This window comes from Salmo salar, chromosome ssa26 (genome assembly GCF_905237065.1).
Source record: "Salmo salar chromosome ssa26, Ssal_v3.1, whole genome shotgun sequence".
NCBI classification, from domain to species: Eukaryota; Metazoa; Chordata; class Actinopteri; order Salmoniformes; family Salmonidae; genus Salmo; species Salmo salar.
The window spans coordinates 11,993,122-12,006,987 of NC_059467.1; the positions used below are offsets into that span (position 1 = coordinate 11,993,122).

The 13,866-nt window shown below is 43.6% G+C and overlaps 1 protein-coding gene across 6 annotated transcripts in view; it reads right to left on the reverse strand.

Moving 5' to 3' along the window:
* LOC106587312 (dpy-19 like C-mannosyltransferase 3) overlaps positions 1-13,057 on the reverse strand; it is a 41,063-nt gene extending 28,006 nt beyond the window's left edge. The window contains exons 1-4 of one of the 6 annotated variants that reach the window (XM_014175576.2): positions 12,973-13,057; positions 12,633-12,779; positions 11,285-11,405; positions 5,308-5,435 (exon numbers count right to left, since the gene is read on the reverse strand). In XM_014175576.2, the coding sequence (XP_014031051.2) occupies positions 5,308-5,435; positions 11,285-11,396 (240 nt within the window). In that variant the 5' untranslated portion in view covers positions 11,397-11,405; positions 12,633-12,779; positions 12,973-13,057. Of the gene's footprint in view, positions 1-2,906; positions 3,582-5,307; positions 5,436-11,284; positions 11,406-12,206; positions 12,578-12,619; positions 12,780-12,972 lie in introns of those variants that run through there. The other 5 variants (XM_014175577.2, XM_045708229.1, XM_014175578.2 and 2 more) reach the window with 5 other exon arrangements.
* Between the last annotated feature and the right edge of the window lie 809 nt (positions 13,058-13,866).

Genomic DNA, 13,866 nt, shown 5'->3' on the forward strand with positions numbered 1-13,866 from the left:
CCTACTTCTTTCACTTGCTGTGCTGTTTCATTGTTCAGTCGTTTCATTCTCAACCAGGATTTCATCATACATGTCAAACAGTAACGTTTCAGCTCTGTCCGTGGCCTCTCTTCCTCGGTGCGCACTGTCACTGCGTCCATTTCCATCTCGTCCAGCTGTGTATGTAACATTTCACGTAAACCATGTTTCTTGTCTGCATCGAAGTAACATAGCATAAAGCATGGTGGCGACCCAGTAAAGAAAGAATACCACCAAATCGCTTGCTCACAGCCTGTCGACAGTTTTGTTGAGCAGGAGTTTCAATGCCATGACAGAGGGTATCACGTCTGCTGCAGGCGCAGTTGATGAGCTTATTTCTCAAGTCAGTTGTTCGAATGGAGCTAGCTAATGGGTTCATGTTTCCAAGTTTTAAAACATGTTCTCAAATGCCATTGAAATGGCAGCAGCTGTATGACAACTAGCACATTCATGAGCATGCAATACGACTTTCCTCAGTACGAAGTCCTCGACGATCCATTGTGCTGTCAGACTCAGCATGCTCATGGGGTTGATATCGCTGGTCCAAATGTCAGTCATGAAGCTAATAGCAGTGACGCTATTACTGTGCAACTCCGGTAGGGCAACATCTGAAAAATAACGCACTTGGTAGTGTGTACCGGTGCGCAACCACCATCACCCACGACAGAGAACCGTCGATTGTCAAGGGCAATGAATTCTCCTTTGAGTTGTCTCGCTGAAATGTTCTTACTCTTTCAAATGACTGCTCGACTTGTTGACTGCTCGATCCACAAGGCAGACATTGTGGGCTAGGTCAGGAATGCTGTGTTGAACGTGTAGCGCAAAATTAAACTAGACATTGTTAAAAACTAGACATCGGGCCGGTGCCGATGTTGGCATTTTTAGCTAATATCGGCCGATTCTGATTGTTCACCGATATATCGTGCATCCCTGCTCCAAACTATTCTACGGTATCTTAGCCACTTTTAAACTGTGTTTACATATTGCATCACCCATCTCATATGTACAGTTGAAGTCGGAAGTTTACATACACTTAGGTTGGAGTCATTAAAACTTGTTTTTCAACCACTCCACAAATTTCTTGTTAACAAACTATTGTTTTGGCAAGTAGGTTAGGACATCAACTTTGTGCATGACACAAGTCATTTTTCCAACACTTGTTTACAGACAGATTATTTCACTTATAATTCACTGTATCACAATTCCAGTGGGTCAGAAGTTTACATACACAAAGTTGACTGTGCCTTTAAACAGCTTGGAAAATTCCAGAAAATTATGTCATGGCTTTAGAAGCTTCTGATAGGCTAATTGACACCATTTGAGTCAATTGGAGGTGTACCTGTGGATGTATTTCAAGGGCTACCTTCAAACTCAGTGCCTCGATGCTTGACATCATGGGAAAATCTAAAGAAATCAGCCCAAAAAAAATTGTAGACCTCCACAAGTCTGGTTCATCCTTGGGAGCAATTTCCAAATACCTGAAGGTACCACATTTATCTGTACAAACAATAGTAAGCAAGTATAAACACCATGGGACCACGCAGCTGTCATACCGCTCAGTAAGGAGACGCGTTCTGTCTCCTAGAGATGAACGTACTTTGGTGCAAAAAGTGCAAATCAATCCCAGAACAACAGCAAAGGACCTTGTGAAGATGCTGGAGGAAACAGGTACAAAAGTATCTATATCTACAGTAAAATGAGTCCTATATCAACATAACCTGAAAGGCCACTCAGCAAGGAAGAAGCCACTGCTCCAAAACCGCCATAAAAAAGCCAGACTACGTTTTGCAACTGCACATGGGAACAAAGATAGTGCTTTTTGGAGAAATGTCCTCTGGTCTGATGAAACAAAAATAGAACTGTTTGGCCATAATGACCATTGTTATGTTTGGAGGAAAATGGGGGACGCTTGCAAGCTGAAGAACACCATCCCAACCGTGAAGCATGGGAGTGGCAGCATCATGTTGTGGGGGTGCTTACTGCAGGAGGGACTGGTGCACTTCACAAAATAGATGGCATCATGAGGAAGCAAAATTATGTGGATATATTGAAGCAGCATCTCAAGACATCAGTCAGGAAGTTAAAGCTTGGTCGCAAATGGGTCTTCCAAATGGACGTTGACCCCAAGCATACTTCCAAAGTTGTGGCAAAATGGCTTAAGGACAACAAAGTCAAGGTATTGGAGTGGCCATCACAAAGCCCTGTCCTCAATCCCATAGAAAATTTGTGGGCAGAACTGAAAAAGCGGGTGTGAGCAAGGAGGCCTACAAACCTGACTAAGTTATACCAGCTCTGTCAGGAGGAATGGGCCAAAATTCACCCAACTTATTGTGGGATGCTTGTGGAAGGCTACCGAAACGTCACTTCCGACTTCAACTGTATTGTATTCTATACTACACCACTGACTGTTAAACAGCCATATCCAGCACATCAGAGGCTGCTACCTATAGACATAGATTAGGAATCACTGGCCACTTTAAGGAAATTAAATGCTAGCCATTTTAATAATGTTTCCGTATCTTGCATTGCTCATCTCATATGTGTAAACTGTATTCTATACTATTCTACAGTATCTTAGTCACTTTAATTGTGTTTAAATATTGCATCACCCATCTCATATGTATATACTGTATTCTATACTATGCCACTGTATCTTAGTCCAGTGCTGCTCTGACATAAATGTGCATATTCTTAATCCATTCCTTACTTAGATTTCTGTGTTTTTTGGAATATGTTGTGAAACGGTTAGATATTACTTGTTAGATATTACTGCACGGTCGGAGCTAGAAGCACAAGCATTTCACTACACCCGCAATAACATCTGCTAAACACATGTATGTGACCAATACATTTGATTTGGTTGATGACATTAGCAGAGCACAGCTTACCTTGAGGTGAGAGAACCACAGAAGGTTCTCATGTATGGAGTAAACACACCAGGCATGAGCCAGCCCAGTTAGCACAGCCAATACCAACCCTGCTGCTATGACAACAGTCTGCCAAGGCCACAGAGGTGGAATGCTCAGACGGTACCAATCCTGGGAATCTCTCCCAGAGTCTTCCCTTTCACTGACCCTTAAACCCCCTCTTGCTTCAACACAACTTTCAGCAGACATATCATATTGAGAGATGTCCCAGTAACTCTCCAGCTTGCTCAGTCCTCTCTTGCGTATTTCCATGTCTGGATGCAGGGTTGCTCATGCACGTCTTGCCTCTAACATCCAGCAGTCACCCACTGATGAGTAAGTACCCAGGTGGAGTCATGATTAGAACCTCTCCATGTGACCAAGGCTTACTTCCAAGCTCACTCCTCTCATGGTCCAGCAAACAGTCTGAAAAGAAAAAAAACTGGCCACTCACTCGGTTTCTGTTTTCCCAGTCGCTCTTTTTAACGGCCCAATCTCTGTCTAATAACCAGTTGATGAAAAAAAGGAAAGAAAGCAATCACATTAGTTTTACAAGGCCATTAAAAAGGCTTTAAAAGCAAAATAATCTGATGCAAACAGGGACCAGCTCGGTCTGTGTTCTGGAAGACAACTGAAATCACCGGATAGGGAAGGCGAATCAACTCACAAAACACAACTGGTGACCTCTCGGCACATCTAGTAAAAAAAGAAAGAGAAAGGAAAAAGCCATAGACAAAAAGCCTGGAACATCGTTTGGAAAATGTTGAGACCGTTTGTCAGACCGCTGAAATATTTCTAAAAGTGGAGTGAGAAGTGGTCAGAAATAAGCTTTGGTAGGTGCTATAACTGTCATGGACATGACTTAACACGTGATGAATTTAGTAGGCCCGGACGCAGCTGCTTCTCTGTGAACAGCGATGTCCCATAGGAAATAACTAAGAGACATGCCTGCCTTTCAGAAACGCTACCGTACCATTCAGTCAACGCTGAGCCAAAACTGACCCAACATGCGGACGGTGCTTAAAAACAATATGGAATCATTAAATTCGGTCTCATTCAAAACAAGCAGACTCCCAAACAAAGCAGACATGACCGGCATTCTCCCATGCAGCCCTCAAGTCACAATAGATTAACTGCAGCAAACAATCACCACTGATTAATATTCAGCATGTTTTACTGCACTTAGTCTCCACTTGATTCAGTCAAGAGACATTGTTCCTGAGGATAGCTGATGAAACATAAGGAGAGCACTGCTTATTCCAGTCATGGTCATCTCTACCCGAAGTCAGAACGAAGCATGAATCATATAAGGTAGTACCGGTAGTCATAGGACACCACTGTCGTCTAGGCTGTTCAGTGTTGTTGCTTTTTCCACAGTGTGGATTTAATCTCTCTTAGAAAGCCACGGCTGGGATAGCATTAACAGGCATCAGGCTTCACACACAGACACACACACACACACACACACACATTTCTGGGAAACTGCTAGGCTCACAATGTGCAGTGATGTCATCCTCTTGAACACTGTGTTAAATAAACACATGGAGTTTGAATACAGGGGAGTCGCTGCTGCCAGCTCTGTAAAGTTACCCGCATTTATTATAAATGAGAACATCTGTCTACATTCTCTACGTTCACAGAGAGACAGAGAAAGGGGAAAAAAACAACACGAAGACAAAGAAACAGAATAAAATCAAATATGTGCATCCATGCAGGTTAGCTCAATTAGGTGTGCGCTTTGATTTCCATGTCACACTAGCAAATTATTCACAACTTGGATGAGTGGGCTGAGTTGTGCTGTGCATTTGTGTGGGAGGTATACACCTGGACTCTCAAAGAGAAAACACAACACCGTGAGGGGGAAAAAAACCTGTCGACTACCACTGCTCCTGACAAAATCAACACCCGGGAATTATCGAGGAGGGAGGCCTGACAAGAAGCTCAAAATGTGGTCCATTTAATGACGTCCCAGACCACAGGAAAGGCACTTCACGTCAGACTGAACATGACATAATATCTTTGGGCAGAATCACATGTTCTTCTATACTGTTCTGGAAGGCTCAGGGTGGATTTGGTAACAACCGCTGGCTTGAATTTCAGGACGTTGGTTATAAAAAGGTCTGAAAAACAATCTGATTGGAAAGACTTGGAGAACCCATCCGTCTGTTTCACCTTGAGGTGTTTATGACATCAGGAAATAGATCATAACTCATGATATGTCATACAAGTTACACTTAATCAAGATCTCTTCCTTTCTAAACCCTATTCATTATTGCCAACAACTTGACTATATGAATCCAACATGTGAACTTGACGAGGGGTGGGGTGCAGGACAGTCAAGTAACAATGTTCATACAGTGAGGCCATCTTTGGGGATTCTCACCTTAATGTTGGAAAACCACAGGTCATTTTCATGGAGCGTAGCCACATAGATACAGCACAGCATGCCAAGACTAATCCCCACAATCCAACCTATGGCAACCCATAGCACTGTCTTCCATGTCCATACGCCTGAAGAGAGAATAACATAACACAAAACAATATTAAATGTCTCCATTGATAGCCTATACATCTTTGGCTAAACAAGGGTCTCGTATGTATGCATTATGAGGCAACTATAAGCTTCTTATGTTGACCAATGTGACACCATGCCTAACAGGGTGTTAGGGATGACCGAGGAGGCAACAAGAGATACTGGAGATAGGATGCAAAAAAATGTAAGGGTGCAAAAAATGTAGGGGTTTTATCAAATTTGCTAAATACAAATTATGACTAGAGAAAATAAACCAAAGTGCTTTAATATAGACAATTGATTAATTCATTGAAATGAGAAACAGACTGTCCTAATGTCTAATAACAGATCTAAGGTGTAGGAACAGAACGTACATTCGTCACCTGAAAAGAAGCGGTATGACAGAGAAAATATATGGGGAGTGGCCAGCGCCATTCGTTTAAATACACATCATGATATAAAGTGGGAATGTACCGAACAGATTTTAAATACATAGTTATTTTAGCGTTAGCAGTACGCCCCAAAAAAATCAATGACTTAAAAGGTACTTTGCTATTTTAACACGTCAAGGGAAAAAGAGTTCCTCTGCGGTGAATAGAGGGGTGGCATTTCCCAATGCCCCTCCAGAAACATACTTCAGCATCGGAATTCCGCTCGGACCTCCTTTACCAGAACACAGCGGGCATCCATGCTGCCGGTGACTAGATACACAGCAGTAAACGAGACATCATATAGAACTTTGCTGTTAAATGGTTCAATTAAAGTTAGATTAAGTTAAATATACAAGTAAACTATGAAGCATGCATTCAACATAGAGAAACGATGATATCAAATAGCAAGATTGTATTTCTGCAATAAAGTTACGTATGGGATATAAGAAAACAAAAGCAAAGGGTCACGTCCTCATTTCTATATTATGTGTATCGCTAGTGTGTATATGTGACTGGGGTCATTGTGCAGCTAACAGCTTAGCTTCCTCCGCTGTCCGACTGCCCCATACTCGGTTCGAACCAGTGATCCTCTGCTACGCAACACGTGACCACCCTCCTTGACAACATTCAAATGGATTGAGCCCCCTAAAAAGGTACCAATTGGATGGCTCCATCAGCAACATTTCAAGCTAGCTGTAGTGTGAGCTTAAGGTACATTCTTAACTCCATTACACTCACCGAGGGATGGGTATCTCCTCTGCTCTCATCCTTCTAGACCTATCTGCTGCCTTTGATACTGTGAACCATCAGATCCTCCTCTCCACCCTCTCCGAGCTGGGCATCTCCGGCGCGGCCCACGCTTGGATTGCGTCCTACCTGACAGGTCGCTCCTACCAGGTGGCGTGGCGAGAATCTGTCTCCGCACCACGTGCTCTCACCACTGGTGTCCCCCAGGGCTCTGTTCTAGGCCCACTCCTATTCTCGCTATACACCAAGTCACTTGGCTCTGTCATATCCTCACATGGTCTCTCATATCATTGCTATGCAGATGACACACAATTAATCTTCTCCTTTCCCCCTTCTGACAACCAGGTGGCGAATCGCATCTCTGCATGTCTGGCAGACATATCAGTGTGGATGACGGATCACCACCTCAAGCTGAACCTCGGCAAGACGGAGCTGCTCTTCCTCCCGGGGAAGGACTGCCCGTTCCATGATCTCGCCATCACGGTTGACAACTCCCTTGTGTCCTCCTCCCAGAGTGCTAAGATCCTCGGCGTGACCCTGGACAACACCCTGTCGTTCTCCACTAACATCAAGGCGGTGACCCGATCCTGTAGGTTCATGCTCTACAACATTCGCAGAGTACGACCCTGCCTCACACAGGAAGCGGCGCAGGTCCTAATCCAGGCACTTGTCATCTCCCGTCTGGATTACTGCAACTCGTTGTTGGCTGGGCTCCCTGCCTGTGCCATTAAACCCCTCCAACTCATCCAGAACGCCGCAGCCCGTCTGGTGTTCAACCTTCCCAAGTTCTCTCACGTCACCCCGCTCGTCCACTCTCTCCACTGGCTTCCAGTCGAAGCTCGCATCCGCTACAAGACCATGATGCTTGCCTACGGAGCTGTGAGGGGAACGGCACCTCCGTACCTTCAGGCTCTGATCAGGCCCTACACTCAAACAAGGGCACTGCGTTCATCCACCTCTGGCCTGCTCGCCTCCCTACCTCTGAGGAAGCACAGTTCCCGCTCAGCCCAGTCAAAACTGTTCGCTGCTCTGGCACCCCAATGGTGGAACAAGCTCCCTCACGACGCCAGGACAGCGGAGTCAATCACCACCTTCCGGAGACACCTGAAACCCCACCTCTTTAAGGAATACCTAGGATAGGATAAAGTAATCCTTCTAACCCCCCCCCCTAAAAGATTTAGATGCACTATTGTAAAGTGGTTGTTCCACTGGATATTATAAGGTGAATGCACCAATTTGTAAGTCGCTCTGGATAAGAGCGTCTGCTAAATGACTTAAATGTAAATGTTAAATGTATCGTTAAGATTTTAACGGTATTACTACTCTTACCGATACCGCTTATCGATCCGGCTACTTTAACGGTATTCTTATTGGTTATTTTTGTTATTTCTTACGAAAAAATACTAAACAAATTAAGAGCAGAATTAACATTGCTTTGCTTTATTATATGAAATGTAAAATAAGAAACAATTATTTACAGCAAAAGAAACAGCAATGTTTTGAACAAATCACTATTATAGACTAATGTTGTGATGATGGAAATGTAAAACTAATTAAATAAACAATATTTTCCTGCAAAAGAAAATACAGTGGATTAGAGCAACATGGGTGGGGCATGCAGGTAGGCTGCAAAAGGACTAACAGTTCTTAGCAGTTCTTCTGGAGAAAGATCACCATATTTGCCTTCTCTGGCAGAAGTCGGGACCTCTACTGGCTCATTATGTTCCATGCAGTCGAAAATACCCTCTCGCTAGGGGTGGAGGAGGCTTGAGCACAGAGGTAGCTTGTTGCAATATTTGTGAGGAGGGACAGAGTAGCCCTCTTCTCCCACCACCACATCACAGGATCTTCAGCCATGGGGACGGGAGGCAGGCCTTTGTAGAGCTCAACCTCTAGGTCAACACGCTCGCTGAGGTTGAGGGACGAGGTGTCCTGTCGGATCGTCAACCTCAACTCCCTGTCCTCCTGTGAGAACAGCTCCTCCAAGGCACTCCTTGTTTTGTACAATGGAGGGACTGTCTCCTCCATTTCCTCTCCTTCAGACTCCTCCTCCTGTTGCTGGTGATGTGTGTCTGTCTGCTCCGGCTCCTCTGACAGCCCTGGTGTTGCTCCGGTCACATTGGCCTCAACAGTTGCCTTCCTCGGCCTGTCCCAGGTGGAGTCACTCACCTGCCTCCCTTGCTGTGGCCTCATGTAGGAAGGCTTGAATGTCCTCATCCTGATAGCGCTCGGAGAGGTTCTCCCACACCTTCTCTTTGATGGTTGCCACCAACGTTGTATCTTCCTGCTTCACAGTGAAGTGCTGTTCCAGTTTTTGGAGGATGGGTATGATCTGTTCACAGGTGGCCCTCTTTTCACATGACACACACACAGTGTGGATGTATAGAGGATTCTCATGAGCTGGGAATACTCCTCAGCCTTATGGAAGTTCTCCTCCTTCAGACGGTCCAGGTAGTCCTTGGGCATTGCTTTTCGCAGTCTTGGGTCCAAGGCTGCTGCTTGGATCGCTGGATAATGCTCCATGAATCTCTCTATCATTAGATAGAGCGAGTTCCATCTGGTCTTGACATCAAGGATGAGTGAGTGCTGCGGAAGGCCTGAAACAACAACAAAAAACAACCTACATTTCATTACCGCACACTTGATTTTTGAATTAAATTGTTAAATGTGGGAATTTCTAAATAATACTTTAATAGATTGAACTGGCTTCTTACCAAGGAGCTGCTGCTTTTCTTTCCAGACTGTTTTGGACATCGAGGATCTCTTGAACCACACGACCACTGCTCTTATTCTCGCTGCTCATTTATCAACGGAAGTCATTTTGTAGATTTTCTGCTCTGCCAGATTCAATGTGCGTACAAAGCATCCTATTTTTAGGAAGTGTAGCCTCTTGATGGCAACATCCATATTGCCAGCATTACCAACAGTCAAAGCTACTATCTTGCTAGGCTCTATCACAAACTCTTCCAGAATGTCTGAGATCTCCTCTGCCACTACTTCACCAGTTTGCAATTTGAACACTGCCCTGTTGTGGAGGACCTTCTGTTTTACACTGCCCTGGCTTGTGTAGTGCACTGTAACAGTAAGATAGTGGTCCTGACAGAGGCTGGTCCACCCGTCTGATGTGATGGCCAGCTTTGGCACATCCTTCAGCTCATATCAGATAGGAATGAATGTGTCACTAAGGTAACTCCTGGAGGGAGTGGTATATTTGGGGTTGAGTGCCTTGCTCATCTCTCTACAGTAAAAAAAAAGAATTCAACACTTGAAAACTATCATTATTGAATTATTGTGATGAGACTAACATACAACCCTTTTATACTACTATATCCTAAAAGAGGTGTAGGCCTTTCACTATGAACTTGATCACAGCTAGGTGTCACTCATTCACCCTCTCCTCAGTCATCCTCCCACTAGCTGCCAGCGTGTAGGGGCTTTGGGCTTGTCTTTGGCTTGGACCAGCGGTATTAGAGGGAGGAGTGGGTTGGTTCATTGAAGCTGCAACTTTTAACAAAAAAAAGTAGCAAAATCTTTAAATGGGTGATTGAATTTATCAGCTGGCTAATGGTTCCTTTTGATCATGAACCCATGTTCGCATAATCTAGTTAACTCTGTGTGTGGGCTCTAGACTGCTAGCATACATACCTAACGTCGATCGGCAATGAGCGATGAACTACGAGCTAGGCAGTCGAAAACTGTGCATTTCTCTGCCTGTACATGATGCACTTTCGATAGACGTTTGGACAGATTGCTCGTGTTCACCGCCCTTACAAGCAAAAGTCTTGTTGCACTTGTGGCAACGAGCATTTTCAGCATCGACTCTGGTGAAGTGTAACCACACTTCTGAAAGTGTAGTTCTCTCCGCCATCGTCACTAATTAAGAGCAGAGTCTTTCTGATGTGTGTGTGCGCGCGCTGTAGCGTGTGAGAGGGACAGGCGCCGCGTGAGAGAGAGATCTCTCTTCTGGATTGGGAATAGCGAAAATGCCTCATAAACAAATGGCTTAATCTTATTGCAAATTACAAACGGTTGGTGAGATAAAATGTGCAAAAGAACGTTTATGTAGCAATAGTAAAACAGGAAATGTATTTTCTTAATTTCTCCAGTACCGAAAGCATAACCGATAATGTCAGAGCTTATCGATACTACGGTCTTTCATAAGGTACACGGTAAGGGACCCCGTTTAATACCGGGTTTCAGTACCCATCCCTACACTCATCCCTTCTAAACTCGCTACACAGCGAGCTACCCCTGCTGTTGAGCTGAGCCAAACTGCCAATCCGGGTCACAGCACCACTGTAAACGGCGTCAGTGTGCTGCTAACAGCTTAGCTTCCTCCACTGTCCGACTGCCCCATACAGGGCTTTCGAACCAGTGAACCTCTGCTTGACAACATACGTGACCGTCCTTCTTGACAACGCTCCAATGGGTTGAGCCACCCAAATACCAATTGGATGGCTCCATCCGCGAACATTTCAAGCTAGCTGTGGAGTGAGCTCATTGCACGTTCTTAACTCCGTTATGTATTGTGTACAGTGAGCGTTAACGTGCATATATGCTATCTGTAAAGCAGGTTTTAATTTTTTATTTTTTACTGTGTAGACCGCGGTGCGGCCGTCACACAGGGATTGGTCCAATATGTTGATATGAATACTGAGCATGACACCAACCATCTGAAGTCCTCTCTAGGGGCTCTGCTGAAGGGTAGAACCTCTGGTTCAGGACCTCTGGACCAGACTCCTTACTTCCTTTGCTGCCCTTCCTCTGCCTAAGGGCAGTCATGGTGGCTCACTGAAAAAGGAGGGGCAGCTATTAGTCTTCCACACAAGATAGGGACGTGCACACAACACCACACACACCCTGCCAAGTACCTCAACTCCTCCACGAAGTTGAGAGCAGACTAGATTTTTTTTAAATGAATCTCTGACTCCTTCGATTCTCTAATCGATATGCGCTGATACATAAACATGTTTCATTCTTAAACCCTTACTGTGTGCCTATGCATATCCTCTGCTGTTGAATGCCTTTCTTTGTTTGCTGAAATCCATACTTTTTAATAAACCGTTAATCAAATACAATCGCAGACTGTTTCCTCATTGCTGTTGCTCTAAGATAGCAACTCAGCACGAATGCACATCTGCCAATTAAATCTCAACAAGGAAACAGGTTGTAGTTGTATTTGATTAACATTTTAAAAGTATGGATTTCAGCAAACAAAGAAAGGCACGCAAGAGGACAAACATAGGTACACAGTAAGTGTTTAAGAATTTACACACACAGGGAGAGAGAGAGTAGAAAGTACATTTAAATGCATAAGAGGGAACCATCCATTCACACACAATTAGAAAATGACCAGTTAAAACAACATCCAAGTGTGATGCTGCTTGACTGAGGCGGTATGTGTCTCCTTCAGTAGGCTATTGTCCTATTGTATTACATCCTATTGTATTACATCCTATATAGGTGATGGAATTGGAATCACAATGTACACCAGTTGTATAATGCAAAGCATCTTTCGTATTTACCATGTGTCATTGTATAGGTGCTATTGATTTAATTTGAACAGCAAAGAGCAAGGTTTTCAACCGTTACCTCATGGGACAGACTACACATCAACATGTCCCCTTATGTCATCAAATAGTGACTGACTGTCTATCGAAAGTGTGTCGCGTCTCCATCATCCTATGCTGCCATTACAGTTTTGCAAAAAGAAAAACTACTAAACACGAACACATTTTTGTGGTAAACCATGAAAATCCGCAAACAAACTACACAATTGTCTCTTGTTTTTCATTCAGTCGCTGTTTTCATTCATCACACAGGCCTGGGTTGCAGCGGCATTTCCTACTCACGCCGCTGCTAGAATGTCATGAAATATCAAATCGCGTCACTCGCTAATCTCGGTCTCTTCGAATTAACAGCCTCAGTATCGGTTTCATGCTCGGTCGATAGTGAATGTCGTTTTTGATAGCAACAAACAAGGATTTGATTACACTTGTTCATACATTTATGCCTCACCCTCGACAGCGCTTGCAATCCCTTATCGGATGTCCAAAGGTTTCTCCTCTCTCTCTCACTCCCACCGACACTCGATACATGCGTAGTCTCTAATTCAGTCGTATAAAGGCTTGAAACAATGTAGCACATTTTCAGACCCGGCGCCTTCTATGTCACCCACAACGAGAAAAAAAAAAAGGTTAATATGCAGAGATGAAAAACGGATACTTTTTTATGTATAAATTAATTAATAAATGAATACATAAAAATCGAACACACAATAGCACAGGCGCCACATCGTAGTCTAATTGCTTATTATTATCCTGAACGTCAACATCAATAAAAAAAGACAGCAACTCACACAATTGTAAACACTTAGGATACATTCTGGATGTAAGATGTATACAATGCACTACTATCAGCTTCCGGGGAAGTTTGGAGACACCTACTCATTCAAGGGGTTTTCTTTATTTTACTATTTTCTACACTGTCGAACAATAGTGAAGACATCAAAAATATTAAATAACACATATGGAATCATGTAGTAACCAAAAAAGTGTTAAACAAATCAAAATATATTTTATATTTGAAATTCTTCAAAGTATCCACCCTTTGCCTCTTGGCATACCCTCAACCAGCTTCACCTGGAATGCTATTCCAACAGTCTTTAAGGAGTTCCCACATATGCTGAGCTCTTGTTGACTGCTTTTCCTTCACTATGTGGTCAGACTCATCCCAAACCATCTCAATTGGGTTGAGGTCGGGTGAGGCTATATGACTGCGCCATCAACTTGATTATTTAGTAGACATCACTTGCTTATATTCCATCAACAGATATATCTTAAGAATATCATGGAATATAATTGAACATTTTTGTTTCTCTTAGAATAAAACCCTTAGTGTAACAACAGTTTTAGTAAGTAATACTGATGAGTAGAAACAACAAAACAAGTGTCTATTTCAGGGTGTGCGCGTGCAGGACAGAGGAATAGCAATTCTTACACTTGTTCTAAATTAAATCACCTTCTTCATCCTCATCATTCAGTTAATTGAAATTCAATTTTGAAGTAGTGCACAATTATCAGTTTCTATTTGGTTTATGTTGCCCATTCATTGTCAGTTAGAGACACATTAGCGCCTTGGGACCCAAAAGCATAATCAGTGCTCTAACTCCCCCTTGCGCTGGTCTGGAGCAATGTAGCAGTGACGCAGGGTACTGTACTAAACCACAAATTACCTCTAAGTCCCGCAGCAT